This window comes from Sarcophilus harrisii, chromosome 6 (genome assembly GCF_902635505.1).
Source record: "Sarcophilus harrisii chromosome 6, mSarHar1.11, whole genome shotgun sequence".
NCBI classification, from domain to species: domain Eukaryota; kingdom Metazoa; phylum Chordata; class Mammalia; order Dasyuromorphia; family Dasyuridae; genus Sarcophilus; species Sarcophilus harrisii.
The window spans coordinates 78,975,239-78,993,624 of record NC_045431.1 but is presented as its reverse complement, the minus strand read 5'-3'; the positions used below and the strand labels follow the sequence as shown (position 1 = coordinate 78,993,624).

Below are 18,386 nucleotides of genomic sequence, written 5' to 3'. Positions count from 1 at the left end.
GAAATGATTACTTGCCCAGAGAGAATTTATAGAATTTAAAAATCAAATGAGAGGCACTGAGGAAAAACTAAAAAAATAAAAATAAAAACCATCCAAGAAAAATAAGATTAAGAAAAAAAAGTTAACCAACTAGAAAAGGAGATAGAGTCTCAAAGATGAAAATAGCTTTTTGAAAATTAAAATTGGGCAGGAGGAAGTAAGTAAAGCTATGAAAGACCAAGAAATAATAAATAAGATTCTAAAGAATGAAAAAATAGAACAGAATGTGAAACAGCTTATTTAAAAAAAAAACAGATCAGGAGAATAGATCAAGAAGAGAAAATATGAAAATAATTGGGTACCTGAAAGCTGTGACAAAAAAAGAACCTTGACACGATAACGCAAGAAATAATCCAAGAACATTGTCCTGGAGTCATAGAACATGAGGAGAAAGTAGAAATAGAAAAAATCCACCAATCACCACTTCAATGACATCCTTTGTGGAAAACACATAGGAATATTATTGCCAAATTTTGAAACAGTCAGATCAAAGAGAAAACTTTGCAAGAGAAAAAAAAAATCAAATATGCTGGAGCTACAATTAGAATTGTACAGGATTTATCAGCAACAACAATGAAAGACCCCAGATCCTGGAATCATATCTGCAGGCAATCAGAAGAACTAGGTCTGTGGCCAAAAATATCATATCCAGCAAAATTATCTGTAATAGTGAATGAGAAAAAATGGATATTCAGCAAACATAGATTTTCAGGATTTTCTATCAACCAAACCCAAACTTTATAGAAAATTTAACACATATGAGCTAATATCAAAGGTCATTTTCAAGGAACTCATCATGGACAAATTGTTTGTTTTTAACATGGAAACATATACCATATGTTTAACATTGATATCAACAATAGGGTAGCTCAAAAGAAAGATTGGGGCAGAGCTAAAATAAAAATAGTATTTATCTTATACAAATGAGGTGCAGAGGAAAAACAGACACAGAGGCATTAGAGGGAGGGAAAGAGGGCTCCTAATTCTGAAAACCACTCACATCAGAAATAAGTTCAATAGGTAACACCACATATATACCTTGAAGGGTATAGCACCCTCCAACATCTTTAAAGAAATAAGGGAGAAGGGATGGACATCCCAGAAAGCAAAAGGTGGGGGAAGAAGAAAAGGGAGGGATTCATGGCAAGGCAAGTTAGGAGCAGAATTAAAGAAAAGAGTCAGCAGAGATACGAAAGATATGTGGGGAAAGGGGCAGGTGTGTGTATGTATATGTCTCCATACATGTATATATAAATATATCCTTTCTTAACTACAGCCTTCTTGGAGTGGGGGTGATAAAAGAAGGGAAAAATAATAAAGAAAAAAAAGATGTATAGCAGAAAACAAAAGAATAATGCCTAAGGAAGCAAAGAAAAATGGATACTTATAAATATAATTTCTTCTACTATTATATATCCTTTCTTGAACTTGTTACATATTTTGAATTCTCCCCCATGTTCTCCTAGGCACATGACAATGTTCTCTTTTGTTTTCTTTTATTTTATTTTGTATTCCTTTTCAGTTTTTCTTTTTTCTTATTTTGTTTTTTAAAGTAAAATAAATTTAAAAAACAAAAACATAAAAACAAACAAAAAAAGAAATACAGAAACTGAGTATCATCTAGACAAATGATTTATTTAGCAAGATATGTGGTTGCAGAAACAAATTGGATCCAGGTTCTCTGTAGCATAAGAAACAAGACCATTGGTTTCTACAAGTTAACATACAACTTGAAAGGAGTAAAAATCAAGATGAAGGGTTTAAGGGGCTTGATTTCTTATTGCTGCATGGAATCAAGAAATTCTGAGGTAAGAATGAAGAGGTAGTTTTGGAGACATTCCTTAAGTTGGATGACAGTTGGGAGAATGAGTAATCTTTGTGACTTAAAATCAATTGAGTTTGAGATATAACTTTATAAAACATTGGATAAAGCCCAAAATGGAGTGATTAATACTATTTTTTTTTAATGTAAGAACCCTGGGTTCTTGGATTGGAATATTGTCAGTAGTCTAATCAACTTAGGCAATCTTAGGCAGATTAAATAATAATAATAATAATATTGATCATGATTCATATCAGGAAATCAAGTGACCTAGGCAGCACTCTGGATGTGTACAAGCAATCTTATAAGATCAACACAAAATCCCTTAGGCTTTCAAAGTCCCAAAGAATTTAGTCTTTGTTCAGAAAAATAGGGGGGGATATATATACTATTTCCTTCAAGCTAAGGAATAATAGAGCTGAGTTTTGAGCCCTATTAAATGTGTCTATGACTTTATAGCAGCTCTCAAATTGAACCAAAATGCCTTTTGCTGAGCTTCATCCCTGGGCCACTCCAGGTAAGTCTTGGTGTTCATGATCTTCCGAAGCTTGCAGAACCTCTGGGGAATGGCCTTCTTTTCAATGGGCTCCAGGAGGATCAGAATAGCTGCATCATTATTCTCATCAAAGAGGCGAAAGTGGGAGAAATCCAACTCATATTTACACCACTCGCTCTTGACAAAGCTTTCTGAAAGCACAAAAAGCGTTTTGTAACTCTTGTCAATGGAGTCGATGATGTTGTCAATGATCCACTTGCCAGGAACAAAGTCCCGTTTGTGGAGACACAATCGGAAAGGGGGGTCAAAATTCTCCAGTTCTTGGACCATGAAGTTCTCAACCCAGTAAGAGTCTCCTTCACTGTAGGAAACAAAAGCATCATAACAAATCTCCCCGTCTATAATTTTCCTGGGCTTTCTCTTGGCCTGGAGCCAGGCCCACATCATTTTTAGGTACCAGATGCCATGAAACCGGTAGCACAGAACCCCAGCCACCAAGACAAGCAGGAAGAGGGAAGAACAGATCGCAGACACCAGCTGCACTCGGTAGCATTCAGAGAAGGAAAGTTGAATGTCCTGAACTCGTTTGCCCCTTACCTGAAATGGAGAATCACAAAGGTAGCTTTCTGGCCAATCTGTCAGGATTTGAGCCAGCAGGACTCCTTCTTTGTGGACAAAAGACAGAAATTCACAAGAACAAATGAAGTTGTTGCCTCCAGCTGCCAAACTTTCCATCATCTGAAAGGATTCAAGTTGTGCCTTAGAGAAAGAATGCACTGTGTTCTGACTGATGTTCATTACCACCAAGTTGGGGAAATTAGCAGCATCTGGTAGAGTCTTTAGCTTATTTCCAGAAAGATCAAGCTCTTTAAGATGGGGCAGATTTAAGTGAAAATCACTGAGCTGGTTATTACTGATGTCTAAGATTTCCAGGGTCTGGGGAATACAGGAAGTTACCATATAGGTTTTTGTTCTGGAGATGTTCAAATATTTCAACTTCCTTGGCCACTGACACCTGTCGGGCATAGAATCAAAGCTATTTTTGCTAAGATCAAGGTGAGTCAGAGTTTCCACAGTCTGCAAGATTTCTCCCACTGTTTCCAGAGATGTGAATTTATTTTGACTCAAATTTAAGGTGTGCAGAGTGGGCCAAGCCCCGTCACAAGCTGAATTTTCTAGAGCATTTTCACTCATCAAACTGTCACTGAGGTCAAAATACTCGAGGGATTTCAGATTTCTCGAGAGGTCACAAGGGACAAGGAAAACTTTGCTACTTGTGAGGGTGATTCTCTTGATTCCTCCTAATAGTGGATACACAGTTCTCATATCAGAAAATAAGAAAAAGCTTCTAATTCGTAGCCTCTGTACGGTGATTGCTTCAAGTTTTCCACGATCATTAATTTCACTTAAGAACTCATCATCCCAGTTTCCAATTCCACTAAGTTCACAGTCCTCAAACACAATCTCTAACAACTCAGAAACAAAGGTATACATTTTAAGAATTTCCATAAAACTAATATCCGTGAATTGTGCCTCTCTAAATGTAATCTTCTCAATAAGTGCATTGGAAACACTAGAAGGCAGTGAAAAATGGAATGTTTCCAGATCAGTATTTCTCAATTCCAAATGCTGCAAACAATCTGCAAGGTCAACCATGATATCAACTAGTAAAATTGACCTCTTGATGCTGAGAGTCAGATGACTTATATTGTGAATAAACTTCAAACTTCCTGGCTCATATTTTTTCAGGTAGTCTGCTTCAATCTCAAGGTCCTCCACCATGCTCAGCCCTTCAAAGTCTTGTTTCTGAAGTTCAGAGAAGCTGTTATTGTTCCCCACTTTGAGAATCCTCAAACTGGAGAGCTGAAAAAAAAGACCTTGCACGAGCCGTGGGTAAGGATTATCCTGCAAGTGTAGAACGCGCAAGGAAGAGAGAGAATTAAACCAGGAGGGTGACAAGTGAAGCAAAGTATTGTTAGATAAGTCCAGATGTTTCAGATTTTCCAGGGATCGAAAGGCATTTGGATCTATTGCACTAATTTGGTTGGATTGTAACAGCAAAACTTGTAGGTTGATACAGATCTGAAGGTCTGTTTCTTTGATGTATGAGATCTTATTGAAGGACAGGTCTAACTGTTTCACAGTCTCTGTCAGACTTGAAGGAATGGTCCCCAAAGACCTGGAATGGCCATCACAGACACCAGCAGAATCACATGACAGAGAAGTCTGTTTAGGCGCACCTCCTTCTGAGAGACCAATTATGGTCCACATGATCCACACTGTCCACCTGACATGTCTCATTGTCCAGGGGCTCAGCCTTAAAAAGAAAAGGAGATCAGGATGAGTAAATCCTTTGAATTTGCCTTAATGTAGCACTCACTAAAGCTAATCTGAGAACATCCCATCAACACTGTAATGGTCCTAAACTTGTTCTTCCCTCTCTGATATCTTCCTTTGGGATAACTGTGAAGTCCACACAATTTGTCAAACTCTTCACCCACTTTAATGTGTCATATAAATGATAACATCTGTCTCTATTAATTAACTTCCAAAGACTCATCAAAATTAAATAATAGTCTATTTTTGATTTGTAAGGAGTTTCCCCATCATCTAGATGCTTCACAGATGTGTATGGCGCAAGTACAGCAGCAGTCTCTGATATGAAGGGAGAAATATCTAAGTTTGCTCCAATTGACCAGGTGCTTATCATATGACAGTTACTGTGTTAAGTGTCAGATGCATAAAGACAAAAGGAATTTAAAAAAACTAGTCCCTGCTCTCAGGTATCTTTACTGTTATTTCTACTACAAGACACACCAAAACCAACATTTACTCCAATTTCTCCATATCCTCCTTAAAATATCACCCCAGAAATCAACGTGATATTAAAAATATATGTGGAACCCCTCTATCCTGTCTAGTGAAGGTAGAAAAATCAAATTCAATCTAAGAATGAATTCTAGTGGATGTATCCAGCAGCTGGAAGACTATCTGAAAATAGGGATGAACTATAGACTATTGCACAAGTTTGGACCATTTAGCTTGCTGTGGGCTCAAAATAGTCCTCATTATAGCCATCAAAGAAGTCTTCCTGAATTGTTTCAAAAATCATAATAAACCAAAATTGTAACCAGTGGGAAAAACTCTGCTTTGGTTTCACCATCATGCATCAGTGCAAAGATTAGGATTCGGTGAAGGTAATCAATACTGTCTATGTAACTCCAGAAAAGTCATTTAACCTCAGTGATCTGAGAAAGTGGCAATCTGCATAAAGAACTGTCTTATGCTCATAAGTATGGTCCCAAAAAATACCTAAAACTTTTCACTTCCTGATATTTTTGCTTTTCTTTCCCCCTTCCTTTAATTCCTTCAGTTTATTTATTTTCTTCTTTATTAAATCTTGTGATACTTCTCAAATTGTTTCTAAGGTTACTGCTACTAGAATGTTAACATTTTTGTCTTCTAGTATTTTGTCTTTCTGTTCTTATGAATCAATATCAGCTTTTTATGGTGTATAGTCCTTTGATTTATTTATTTATTGAGAATATTTTACATTTTGAAGATTTCAAGTGGTTTTATTTCTTTGGATGTATATACTCTTGATGTATTTCATGGAAATATTGAGTTGAAACTTCTTACTGATATCTTCCTATCACTCCCCACTTTTGAATGAATACAAAAGAATAAAATCCTGGGCAAGTCAAATAACCTCTCCACCATTGTAAATGGGTTGGGTTAGGTATGGACAAAAAAAGAGGATTATGTTACCTTTACAGTTCCTTCCAACACTAAATTCCATAGTGATATGAAATAGTAGTGGGTCATCAAAGAAAGAGCTCTGGACTAAAAGCCAGAAGACCCAAATTCTTGTCCCAATTCTTCCAGTTACTACCTTCATGGACTTGAACAAATCACACTTTTGTGTACCTCAATTTTCTTCAAGGTAAAATGAGAAAGGATGCTTTCTGATCCCTGTTCCAACTCTAAAATGTCTACAGCTGCAAGGAAACCACTCAAATATCTCAAAAACATCTTGTTTGTTGAGGAAAAGCAGGTGAAAATAAGGACATCAATTAGAAGAAAAGTGCTTATCACTAAAAACTTTGGGTAGTAGAATCTAAATGTAGATATAGCCTCAACCTGGCTCCAACCTTTTCTGACCCTTATCTATTCTGCTCCCTTTATGTACTTCATGTTTTAGCTAAACTACCCTTCTTGTTGCTCCTCATACACAGTATTGGGCTGTGGTCTCCATGCCTTTGAACAACATAAACATCATGCTTAGAATAAACTCCCTCCTTATCTATACCTCTTAGAGTATCTTTCTTCAAAGCTCAGATCAAATATCACCTCCTACATCAAGCCTTATCTCATCTCTCCAATAGCCAGTGCCTTTTAAACACTGAAACTGACTTATTCATTATATGAATGTATGTGTGTGTGTGTATATGTGTATATATATATATATATATATATATATATATATATATATATACACATATATATTTGTGTACATATGTGTACACTGTTGACAGACTCCATAGGCCATGTCAAAATCCTTTGGTTTACTCATTTCACATTTTTAGGATTTAGGGTAATTTCATTTCTTTGAAGTATTCCTGGAATTATCTGGAAAATTCACATTCTATATCCATTTGGTTTTTCCTGTGTGCATGTCTGGATCAAATTCTTCCATGATTTCGAAGTACTTCCCAGAAGTTCTACAATGTTTTTATTTCAATAAGGAAATCTATTTGCTCTCCTTCCCATTAAGAAAAAAAAAGAAAAAAATCCTTATAATAAATACCCAAAGTCAAGAAAAACAAATACCCAAATTGGTCATTAAAAAAGTCTCAATCTGTTTGATTGATTGATTGATTGATATTTTGAGGAAGTAGGTAGCATACTTCATAACATGCCCTCTAGAATCAGAGTCATTGGTTATAATTCTTAAGTGTTTCAAAGTGTTGGTTTAGTAAAGATGGGCTCTATTGAGGAATCCCCCTTGTGAAAGCCTGCCTCTTCTTTATCCATGCTAAGGATGGATGCCCTCAGTACATTTGAAGATTATTCCCATAAAATTTTTATATAGATGGAAAAGTAGTCACACAAGTTGGTATTGTTAATGTTTTCCAAATTGACTTTAGTCTTAATAAGTCCTAAGATTTCTCCCCCTCTCCCCAGCCCGCCTTCCAGAAATGTTTTTAAGGTCTTCCTCACTTTGGTTGGACACCTTGTGATCACTTGATGTCCACACGACTGTGTCGCATCCAAAACACACTCTTATCTGTATAGAATTAGTCTGGAGCAATTGTTTTTCCCATTTATGTTCTTTTCAGCTCCATGTTGAGCCACAATAAATATAATCAGCACTATTATATTAAGAGTCCATGTAGTGGCTTACTATCTTGATGGAGAAAAAGCTATTTATTTAAAAAGTTATCTGAGGATCTTTTCCATTTTTTTTTTAATTTGTTGCTTTCTTTCTAGCTTCATCCCTAAAAGTCCTCTAGATGAATTTTTCATTTGGCCGTTTTGCCAAACTTCCTTTAAATTGGGGTTATCCACTAGTGCTTCTGTTTTATGAGACAATACTGCTCAGTCTTCCATCATCCTTCGTCGTAAGATTTTTACAAATTAATTTATATTCTAAACCAGTTTTAGTCAGACTGCCAACAAGTGAGTTTTTTTTTTAAAGCCTTACCAGTAAAAGTAAAAGCTTGGTTTTGGTGGCATATCCTTGAGAACTAAAGATCATCTCCTTAGATGACGATGTTCAGAGTAGAACTTTGTGAAAGATTTTGCATTTATCGAAATTATTTTGTATTTAACTATCTGTATATATGACACTCTATCTCCCAACTCTGCATTTTCAGTAGCTATTCCTAATGCCTGGATTTCTTTCCAAGCTCATCCCTACTTTCTAACTTTCTTAAGATGATAGCTAAAACTTCTGCATGAAGTCTTTCCCAATTCCCCTTCATGCTAGTGTAATGATTGCTAACTTACCCTGTCTACAGATTGTTGGTATAGCAGTCTTTTTATTGGCTCCCTCATTAGCTGTGAGCTCCTAAAGAATAAGAACTGTTTGGGTTTTTTTGAGGGGAGGGCTTCTTTTTTTTTTTTAATCTCCACAGCACTTAGCACTGAGCCCTACACACCATGAATATTCAATAAATGACTGTTGACTTTATTTGTATATGTCCTTACCCTAGTAGAATTTAAGTTACTTGAGGGCAGGGACTGATTGGTTTTTTTTCCTGTTATTTTTATCTCCAGCATCAGCTTGATTCCTGGCACATAGCAGACACCTAATAAATACTTACTGAATTCCTGAATGAATGACCAGATGACCTACAAGATTTCTTTCAACTCTGGGACCCTCTTATTCTATATAGGGCAAGACAAAGAAGCTAATCTATTGATAAGCTGATAGGGAGAAAAAAGAAGAAGCAAAATTATGCTAGTCACATAAGTATAAAAAACCTGGAGACATACAAAGTATAACACATGGTCTCTATATTCCAGGACTACCAAGCCCAATACTTCACATATAATTGGAACTTGTCAAATGATAAATGAATAAATTAATACAATCTAGATGGAGAGACACGAGATACACATTTGAGACAAGTTAACTAAAAGATAAGCACCAAATGAGTAGAGTAGATAAAAAGAAGTTCAAAGGAAGCACAGACTACTAGGGGCTGTGCTGGTGAAGCTAAGTTTTATTTAGGTACAAGGATCTGAGGGTAGTCCTGGAAGTTTCAGATAGGGAGGCTTTCAGATAGGGAGATAAGGAGGAAGATGTTTTAGGCAGGGGGAGCCAAATAAAACTTTTTCTGAAGAGAAAACAAGGACATGAAATCAGAAACTACATATTATTTCATCTTTGTATAGCTCTCAATATTGGGTACTCTAGTACAAATAAACATTTTAAAATTTTTTTGTTGAATTGAAAGAGGAAAAGGTTGGAGGCTACTGGAGTAATGAAAGTAATAGATTCAGAAATAAGAAGCAAAGGCAGGAAAGGATGTCAGAGCTGTTAGCTTTCTTCCTACGGATAACTTTATCTGTTAAATTGTAACTGGTAAATATTTAACAAAATAAAAATACAGCAAAACAAAAATAATGTTAATATGTGGCTATTTAAGTCAATAAGCTGCCTCAGAGATCCTTCTGTATCTTAGTGGTCTCCATTTCTGTTTGAGTGACACTACTGCTCTAATTCATTCTATAAATGAGGAACAATAAAACTCAAACAGGTGAAATCTTGTCACATTAGTAACAAGTACTAAGTCAAGAATTAAACCAAAATTCTCTTCACTTTCAACCCAGGGTCCTTTCCCAATGATAATACTTGATACTGAAGTTTTATAAAGAACTTCCTCATTATCACAAGATCACATATTTAAAGATGGAAGAGAATTCAAGGATCATTTGCTTCAAAGTCTTCATTTTACCAAAGAGGAAACTGAGTCTCAATTGGGGAGGTCATTTTACCCAAATTTATACTGGTAATGGCTTTGAGCAGAGATAGGCATTCAAATTCAGATCCTGGGACTCAAATCCAATACACTTTTCACTGCACCATTAGAGCAGAAAAGGTATAAGTGTCATTTCCCTAGTTACTATAGTGTTTGCTCTTTTACATTCATCTAGTCAGTTTCTCATAAGAAATATGAGCATGTCATGATGAAACAAAGAACTCTAGAACACTTTCTTATTCAAGGGAAGAGTTCAAGAGAGATGCTGAAATTATTGGGAAGTAGAACTGACATTCCCAATAAAACTTTAAGACTTTGTAAATTGTGAACAACAGAACAAGAAACATTCCATTTTAATTTAGAAAACCTAAATTCAGTTTCCAAATCCACTATCTGTTACTAATAGCTATATGAATTGAACAAATCACCAAACATCTCAGGGGATTTAATTTCCTCATCTGCTAAATGGATATGAATGGCTATCTCACAGAATTGCTGTAAAGATCAAATAAGATAATTTATATAGGCTGATCTGTCAAAAGTACTAACCCCGTACTAAGGGTCAGGGATACAAAGAAAGGCAAAAGACAAAAAGCTTGCATTCTAATGCAGATAAGCAAATAATTCTGCACTTAAACAAGATACATAGAGAGTAAAAGCAATATGTAAATCATCATCACTATCATTATTATTATTTTGTCTGTTTTATCAAATTTGGGTTGAACTTCATTAATGTCTGTAGAAAAGGAATTCCACAAGAGGCATATAAGTCAGGAAAATATCAGTGCCAGTCCAGTCTCTTATCTTGGCACTTTACTGAGTTTCTGGTTTCCTGCAAAACATTTAACATCTAATTTTCATCTAATATACCAATATACAAGTTCTTCTTTTGAAAAGAGGAAGTCTTAAAGAAGAACTTCAGAAAATGCATAATGCACTAAATTCTGCCAGTTTTAACATCTTGTCCTGGCAACATTGGACAAATCCTTGCAATATGACAGCTAGCCCAGAACCAGTTTTAATAGAGAGAAGTGAAAAAAGAAATGAGCACCTTTGGTTGAACACAAATGTGAGGAAGGAAGGGAATATTAGTGGTAGATGAAAGGGGAGATAAAAAAAAAAAAAAAGAAAACTTCCCTTATTTCATCATATGTATCTGACTGACCCAGAAAAGCAAATCAAGATTGACTGTGTTTCTTCTATCCCACTAGTTAACTAGGAGCAGACCAGAGGTCGTCTTTAGAATCAGAGTTATAGAATATTAGGACCCAAAACCTTCCTCGTTCAATCACCTCATTTTATAGAATTATACAAAAGGAACTATGGGGCTGCAAGGACTCTTAGAGATTGTCTAATCTAACCCTGTCCTTTTACAGATGAGGAAACTGAGGCCGGGGACTAGAATCTATCTGGAATCTTGACTTCCTTTGAAGACTCAGATCATGTTACCTTCTGTATGAAACATTTTCTAGTCACCTCCTTCCCTCACCATCCTCAGTTGCTATTATTAAACCCCCCAAATTACAAAATATTCATTTTGTATAATTATATGTATACTCATATACATGTATATGTATGTATTCTTAGATGTTGTCTTCTCCTTTAGAATGTAGCTGCTTGAAGGTAAGGACTGATTCATGTCTCTATTTGTACCCAATTACCACAGTGCTTGACATTTAATAAATATCTCCAAAAATGTTTGTTGATTGATTAATTGATTAACTTATCCAAGATCATCCAGAGCTGATTAGTCATTTAATCAACATTTATCAAACACAATATTCCAGACACTGTGCTATTTGCTAGGTGCATGAAGAAAGGTCAAAGACAATCCTTGCCCTTAAAAAGTTCAGTTTTCTCATTTTAAATCCAATAGGCTTTCCCTTCGATGGATGAAGCTACTGAGGCATAATGATGACCAATATTTTACACTAGTCACCATTTATATAGCACTTCAAAGTTTGCAGAGTATTTTATATTCTCTTATTGGAACTGCTCAACAACCCTATGAGTTAGATATTATAATTTTGTTATATATATTATATAAATTTTATTTATTTTATATTTTATAATATTAATATTATATAAATATAAATACATATAAATTATATAATGTAATTTATATTAATTCATTTTATAGATATGGAAATTGAGACTGAGAAAAGAGAAGTGACTTGCCCTGCTCTTAAGTGTCAGAGGAAGGATTTAGAGTTTGGCCTTCCTGACAAAGCAGAAGATCACAGCTAGTCAAGACTCAATTAGAGCTCAGGTCTTCTGAGCCCTCCATTTGGTGACTTTTCTTCCTTCCATTATGATCACATTTAAGATTATTTTCTTTTCAGAAATTCCAAAATGTAAACAGTTTTTCAGTCTTTTGTAAGTGGGGCAAAGTCTCACTCTATTATGTAAATACTTTATACTTGGTTGACCACAGTTAATCCTTGCTGAGTCTGTAGTGTCTTTACCTGCAAAATGAGGCTGTTGGTCTGGATTTTTTAAGATAATTTCTTTATGCCTCAAACCGTTTGATCCTACCATGGACAAAGCACTTGATTTGGAGTCAGAGAAAATAAGCTTGAATCCTGGCTCTGACATTCAGTTGCTAATTATTTGACTTTGGACAAGTCATTTTAGCTCCCTCAACTAAACTAACCTTTCAGGGGTCTATGATCCTGTTTCTGTCATTAATTTTCTTTTTACATTCTCTGACAGTGACGTCAAACCAAGATTGGACTGGGTCCCAAGGGATCCAAGAGCTGGGTCTGGGTACCACTGAAGCCAGCCAAAGATAACAGACCTTTTTGTTTGTTTGTTTTCCCATGATCTGAGTAAGGCTCAGCTTTCCACGGCTGTGGATTGAGAAGTTATTATTATTAATGATTTTTTTTAACCGGACTACCAAAAGGAAAGTGAGCGGTCAGTCATTTGGCAGGTTCTGACCTGCCTGTAGAGAGAGGCGAGCTTTCACTTTCACCGGCTCCAGCCGCAGGCTAAGAGACGCTGATGGCCAGTCCCCGGGCCGCGTTTCCACGGCTGGGCCCGCCCGACCCCCGCACTTCTCCACGGGCACCCCCAGTACAAGTCCCGGGAAAGGCAGCAGACGTACCCACGGCCCCAGGACGCTCCTTAGGTCTGGATTAGGCAGACGCGCTCCGTTCGGCGAGCTGGGCTGCACAGGAGCGCTGGCCCCGGCTACAGGTTGGCTGGATACGCGATACGGGAGGCGGCTGGGGCTGCGCGCAGGAGAGCGGGATCCTGGTCCGTCGTCGCTCCGCCCTTTCTGAATGGCTCCTACCGGCGTGGACCGGGGTGGACAGAGCGTGGGCAGGAGAGGCAGCGCTGGGCCGGGGCAGGAAGGAAGGACGCGACGGCCCGGGTCCCCTCCCTCCTCACGCGCAGCCGGGCATCCGAAGTGCAGCCGGGAGAGGGGGGCGGTGGAGGGGGACAGACAGACAGACAGGGACAGAGAGAAAGAGTTAGAGGGAGACGGGGAGGCGAAGAAGAGAGCGCCCACTTTCTCCTCCTCCTCTCGGTCCCGGGTAACTTTTCATGGCCTCTCCGATGCCGAGTCCCAAGTTTGCGGAGAGGGGCAGGAGGGGCATTCCCCTACTTTCACACATTCTTCTAGGCCAAAGGCCAAGGGGAAGTACTGACTGGAAATTTCAGAACAAGGAGTCTGGTGTTTCCTGCGCCATCTCCACTCCTCAGACGCCGTCCAAATCCAGCTGGAACCCGGAGAACAGCAAGGCCGGGGAGGAGGCAGCGGGCCTCGGGTTCGAATCCCGATTCCGCTTCCTTCTAGATGTTAAATCACTTCCCTCTCTGGGGCGCCTCATCCGAGTCTGTAAAATAAGACTTCAGCTACATGGCTTTCTCCAAGGAGGCTTCCGACTTTAAATCCGGAATCTGGAGGGGACAGAGAGCTGCAGAAGATGGAAAAGACACAGTCCTAGCCAGAGCTAAGCCACATCTGACTCGCTTCCAGAGGCTTCCCCTAAGCGGGGACACAAGGATAGAACGTGATTCCAGGCAAATGAGGAGGCCCTGATGAGGCCAAATGTCAAGTGGCGGACCTTCCCTTCTAGGGTCACCCGTGCAGAACCAAACAGCTTCTCTGCCCTCCTCCAGCTAAGACACTCCTCTTCTGCCCTCAGACTGAATTCTCCTTTACCCCAGACCTCACTGCCGCCCTCTCATGCTGGTTCATCCATCTCTCCCTCTCTGCACCTCTCTCTTTGTCTCTCTCTCTCCCTCTCTCCTCCTTTCCCCCTCTCTCCCTCCCCTCTCTCTTTTGTCTCTTCTCTTTCTCTCCCCTCTCTCTCACTTGATTTCTCCCCTCTCTTTCTGTCTCTATCTTGCTCCTTTCTCTCTATCTTGCTCTTTTCTCTCTCTCTCCCCCCTCTCACTCTCTTCTCTTTCTTGCTCTCTTCTTTCTCTTCTCAAAATCCTCTCACTCTTTTCTCTCTCCCGTCTCTTGCTCTCTCTATCTCCCTCCCTCTGTCTCTATCTCTATGTCCCTTCTCTTTTCTATTTTGCTCTCTCTCGTTTTCCTTTCTCCTCTGTCTCTTGCTCTCGCTCTCCTCTCTCTCCTTTCTTCTAACTCTCTCGTGTCTCTGTCTCTCCTCTCTGTCTCTCTTTTCTCTTTTGCTCCCTCTCTCGCTTGTTCTCTTCTCTCTCCTCTCTTGCTCTCTCTCTTCTCAGAATCTCCTCTTTCTCCTCCCTCTCTCTTCTTTCTTCTATCACTTTCTCCTCTCTCTTCTAAGAATCTTTTCTATCTCATTCTTTCTCATTTTCTCTCTTCCTCCTCTGAGTCTCTATCTCTCTGTCTCTTTTCTCCTCTCTTTTGCACTCTCTTGCTTTCCTCTCTCTCCTCTGTTTCTCTCTCCTCTCTTGCTCTCTTCCCTCTCTGTCTTTGTCTCTGTCTCTTCTCTCTATCTCTCACTTTCTCCTGTCTCCTGTCCCTGTCTGTCTTTCTCTGTCTGTCTCTCTTTCTGTCTCTCTGTTTCTGTCTCTGAGTGTGTGTATGTGTGTGTTTCTCTCTCCATTTATTCTCCAGCTTTCTTAAAAATCAAGAAAAAAACAATCTGCAAACTTCAGCAATATTTAACCTGAGAAAGCTAATGTCAACCTTCCTTGTGGTGAAAAAAGCATTCGGTTCTTTCTTGACTATGCAAGTTACAAAGATCTTATTTTTCCTAATTGGACATTAATGCATTGTTGCTGGAGTTGTAAAATGATCAAACCATTCTGGAGAGCAATCTGGAATTGTGCCCAAAGGGCTATCAAACTGTGCATATCCTTTGACCCAGCAGTGCCACAGCTGGATCTGTGGGTCCATCATAATCCATAATAATGAGGAAATCATAAAGAAGAAAAAGGACCCACATGTGCAAAAATATTTGTAGCAGCTTTTTTTTGTGTGTGCTAGCAAAAAATTGAAAAATGAGTAGATGCCTGCTCATCAGTTGGGGAACAGCTGAATAAGTTGTGGTATATGAAGAAAATGGAATTATTGTTTTATAAAAAATGATGAACAAGCTGATTTTAGAAAAACCTGGAAAAATCCACACAAATTGATACTGAGCAAAACAAACAGAACCAGGAATACATTGTACACAGTAATAGCAAGAATGTGCCATTTTTAACTATGATAGACTTGGTTCTTCTCAGTGGTTCAGTGATCCAAAGCAATCCCAATAGACTGGACAGAAAATGTCATCTGCATCCAGAAAAAGAACTATTGAGATTGAATGTAAATGACCACATGCTATGTTCACATCCTTTTTCTGGAGCTTTTAAAAAAAATCTCTTCCATGGTGTTTTCCTTTTGTTCTGATTTTTCTCTCCCAACATGATTCACAAAGCAATGTGTATTAAAAATAAAATTTTAAAAACACCAAAGATTTTGTTTTTCCTTCTTTTTTCAAAGGAATGAGAAAAATTAAGGATTTCAACTAGAAAAAATAAAAGTTTTTTTTTTTTAAACAAGATGACCTCTAATTTGAAGTTAAGGTTCATCTTGGTACCCTTTAGTATTAAACCAAATTTTGTCCAAAAAAACCTGATAAATTCCTTTTTTGATCTGAAAAAAAATTGGCAATTGGATTAAGAAAATTATTGGTACCAAAAAGTGGAGAGTATTTTTCTCTTCAGGGGGAAAAGTTTACAAGTTAAAAGAAAATAAAGGAAAAGCTATCAAGTAAAAAAAAAAATAGCTATTAACTTCCTACTAATGTAACATTTTAATCTATTGGAATAGATTAAATAAGTAAATAGAACTTTTGTTTATTTGTTATCCTCCCTGAATAACCCTCTGGTTATCATACTAAAATGTAACAAATGTATAGCCTAAACTATTTGCTTTCTTTGTTTGGTCATCAGTGTTTATCTTTTTCACCAGTTTTGTCATGGTGCCCAAACTGGCTTTCATTATTTTATTAAAGACCCCCTGGAACTATGTATTTTAACTATAGTAAGGCTTTCTGCCTTGGTTGTCATATTGGATGGGATTTGTTACTCTGTTTGATTAAAGTCCCAGATAATGCCATCAAGATCAAGCCCCATATACTTCAGAGAAGTACCGTGTTCCAGGTGGTTCCCAGAAGTCCTGCTAGTCTACTTTCACTACAATCCCTTTGTTTTGTCACAGGCACAGACTCCTGAGAATTTGAATAAGAATCTAGTCAATATCAAATGTCTTCTTGTGGACTTTTCACAGATTTTAGCCTAAAGGAAGAGTAATGTCTATTAATGAACTAAAATTAGATTTGGGAGGAGAGTTTGCATTTGGGAAAAGAGATGAATTCAAAACTGTGTGTGTATATATGGATGGATATAGAGGTCAATGTTTATACACACACACACACACACACACACACACACATATATATATATAAAATATACATATTTCTGTTAAGATTGTTCTATGATTATTTCTACTTGTCATCTGTTTCTCTGTCATCTTTTTTTCATATGTCCAAGTTTTTCCATGCTTTTCTAAATCAAGCAGCAGCTCATGACATCCTATACCACAGCTATATTCCAGCCCAATCACATTCTATCTGAAAAATTGTCTGTGAAAATCTCCTCAATTTTTGCATTTATTTTATTCTTGGTCATAAAGATTTTATTTATACGAGAAAATTTTGATTCAAAATAATCAAAATTATCCTTTCTTGTACTTCAACAACATTCTGCTATATAAGATCTAATACTGCTGAATCTACTTCCTTTACATCTTTTTTCCTGCTTTCTTTGAAATTCCTGACCTTAATCCCTTCCTAATGTTATTTTTGCTAATTTAGTAAGATAATTTGTTAATGTTTAATTGGGATGATATTGATTAAACAGATTAATTAGATAAGTTATTTTAAAAATTATATTGGCTTTATCCATGAATAAAAAATATTACTTCAGTTATTTAGATCTCAGTTTATTCATATAAAAAGTTTTTTGTGTTTATATTCTTATAGTTCCTGTATCTGTTTTGGCAGATGTATACTCAGTATTTTATACTCTAGTATTTTTAAATAGTCTAAAACACTATTCTATAATATTGCTGAAACATGGTGTAGTTTCTCTCTTTTTCACTTTTGATTAAATCTATTTTAACTTTAACTTTGAGATTATGATTACTATCTCTCTTTTTTAATATAAGTTCTACTCTCGCCCTTTATTATTTCTTGTGAATATGTCATTTTTATAATGTTAACTGAAAGCAACGTTGTTATATTCAAATTTTTAATCTATCCCTTTCCATTTGCATTCTAAGCTACAATTTACTTATGTATTTTCCTCCTTTCTATTTTTCCTTACCATCTTTCTTACTATTTATTCTCCTCACTTTTCTACTTTACTTCCACCTGCTATAATGGGCTGGAATCCATCAATTCACCTAAACTAAAATTTCTTTACTTTTTGAGCTTTCCTTCTCATTCTCAGTCCTACACTTCAAAAACTCCACAGGGACTGATTTCTGAATAAAGAAGTAGAAAAGGGGGAAAACCTTAGTCCTAATTCAATAATTAGTCATTAATATGAAAGAAATAATTGTTTCTCTCAATATGCCTTCAATCAAAAACCTTAACAAGCAAAATAAAAGCCTTGAGGTGGTTTCCAAAGCTAATTTTCCCACCTTTGGGTTATGGCTTAGGTGCTGGGGGAGCTCTCTCTCAGATCAAGGGAAAAAGAGAATCTGTCACCTACCTAGATACAAATCATAAAGCCAGCTGAAATCATATCTTTGCCCTTAGAAGGGAAATGTTGCCTCCTGAATATCTTTAGACTTCATTGGTCTTATGTTTCTAGCTAGAGATACATTGTGGCAATGCCTTTTTTAAAAGCATGATCCAGCCCAATTCTTTCCTCAGCTTTGTTTTAGAAGTACTCTCCTCTGCATCAGCCAAGATTTATATGCTCATTAATTGTTGTTTAGTCATTTCAGTCACGTCTGACTCTTCATGACCTCATTTGGGGTTTTCTTAGTAAAGATACTGGAGTAGTTTATCATTTCCTTTTCCAGTTCATTTTACAAATGGGGAAA

At 37.1% G+C, this 18,386-nt stretch overlaps 1 protein-coding gene across 1 annotated transcript; it reads right to left on the bottom strand.

Annotated features, from left to right (window-relative positions):
• Window positions 1–1,653: 1,653 nt before the first annotated feature.
• TLR2 (toll like receptor 2) lies at window positions 1,654–13,859 on the bottom strand. The gene is made up of 2 exons (XM_031941320.1): window positions 12,951–13,859; window positions 1,654–4,674 (listed from the first exon to the last, which is right to left on the bottom strand). The coding sequence occupies exon 2, from the start codon at window positions 4,656–4,658 to the stop codon at window positions 2,307–2,309; it is 2,352 nt and encodes a 783-aa protein (XP_031797180.1). The 5' UTR covers window positions 4,659–4,674; window positions 12,951–13,859; the 3' UTR covers window positions 1,654–2,306.
• Between the last annotated feature and the right edge of the window lie 4,527 nt (window positions 13,860–18,386).

Coding starts and splice junctions, on each gene's coding strand:
- TLR2 (XM_031941320.1), bottom strand. CDS start 4,658: ATGAGACATGTCAGGTGGACAGTGTGGATCATGTGGACCATAATTGGT.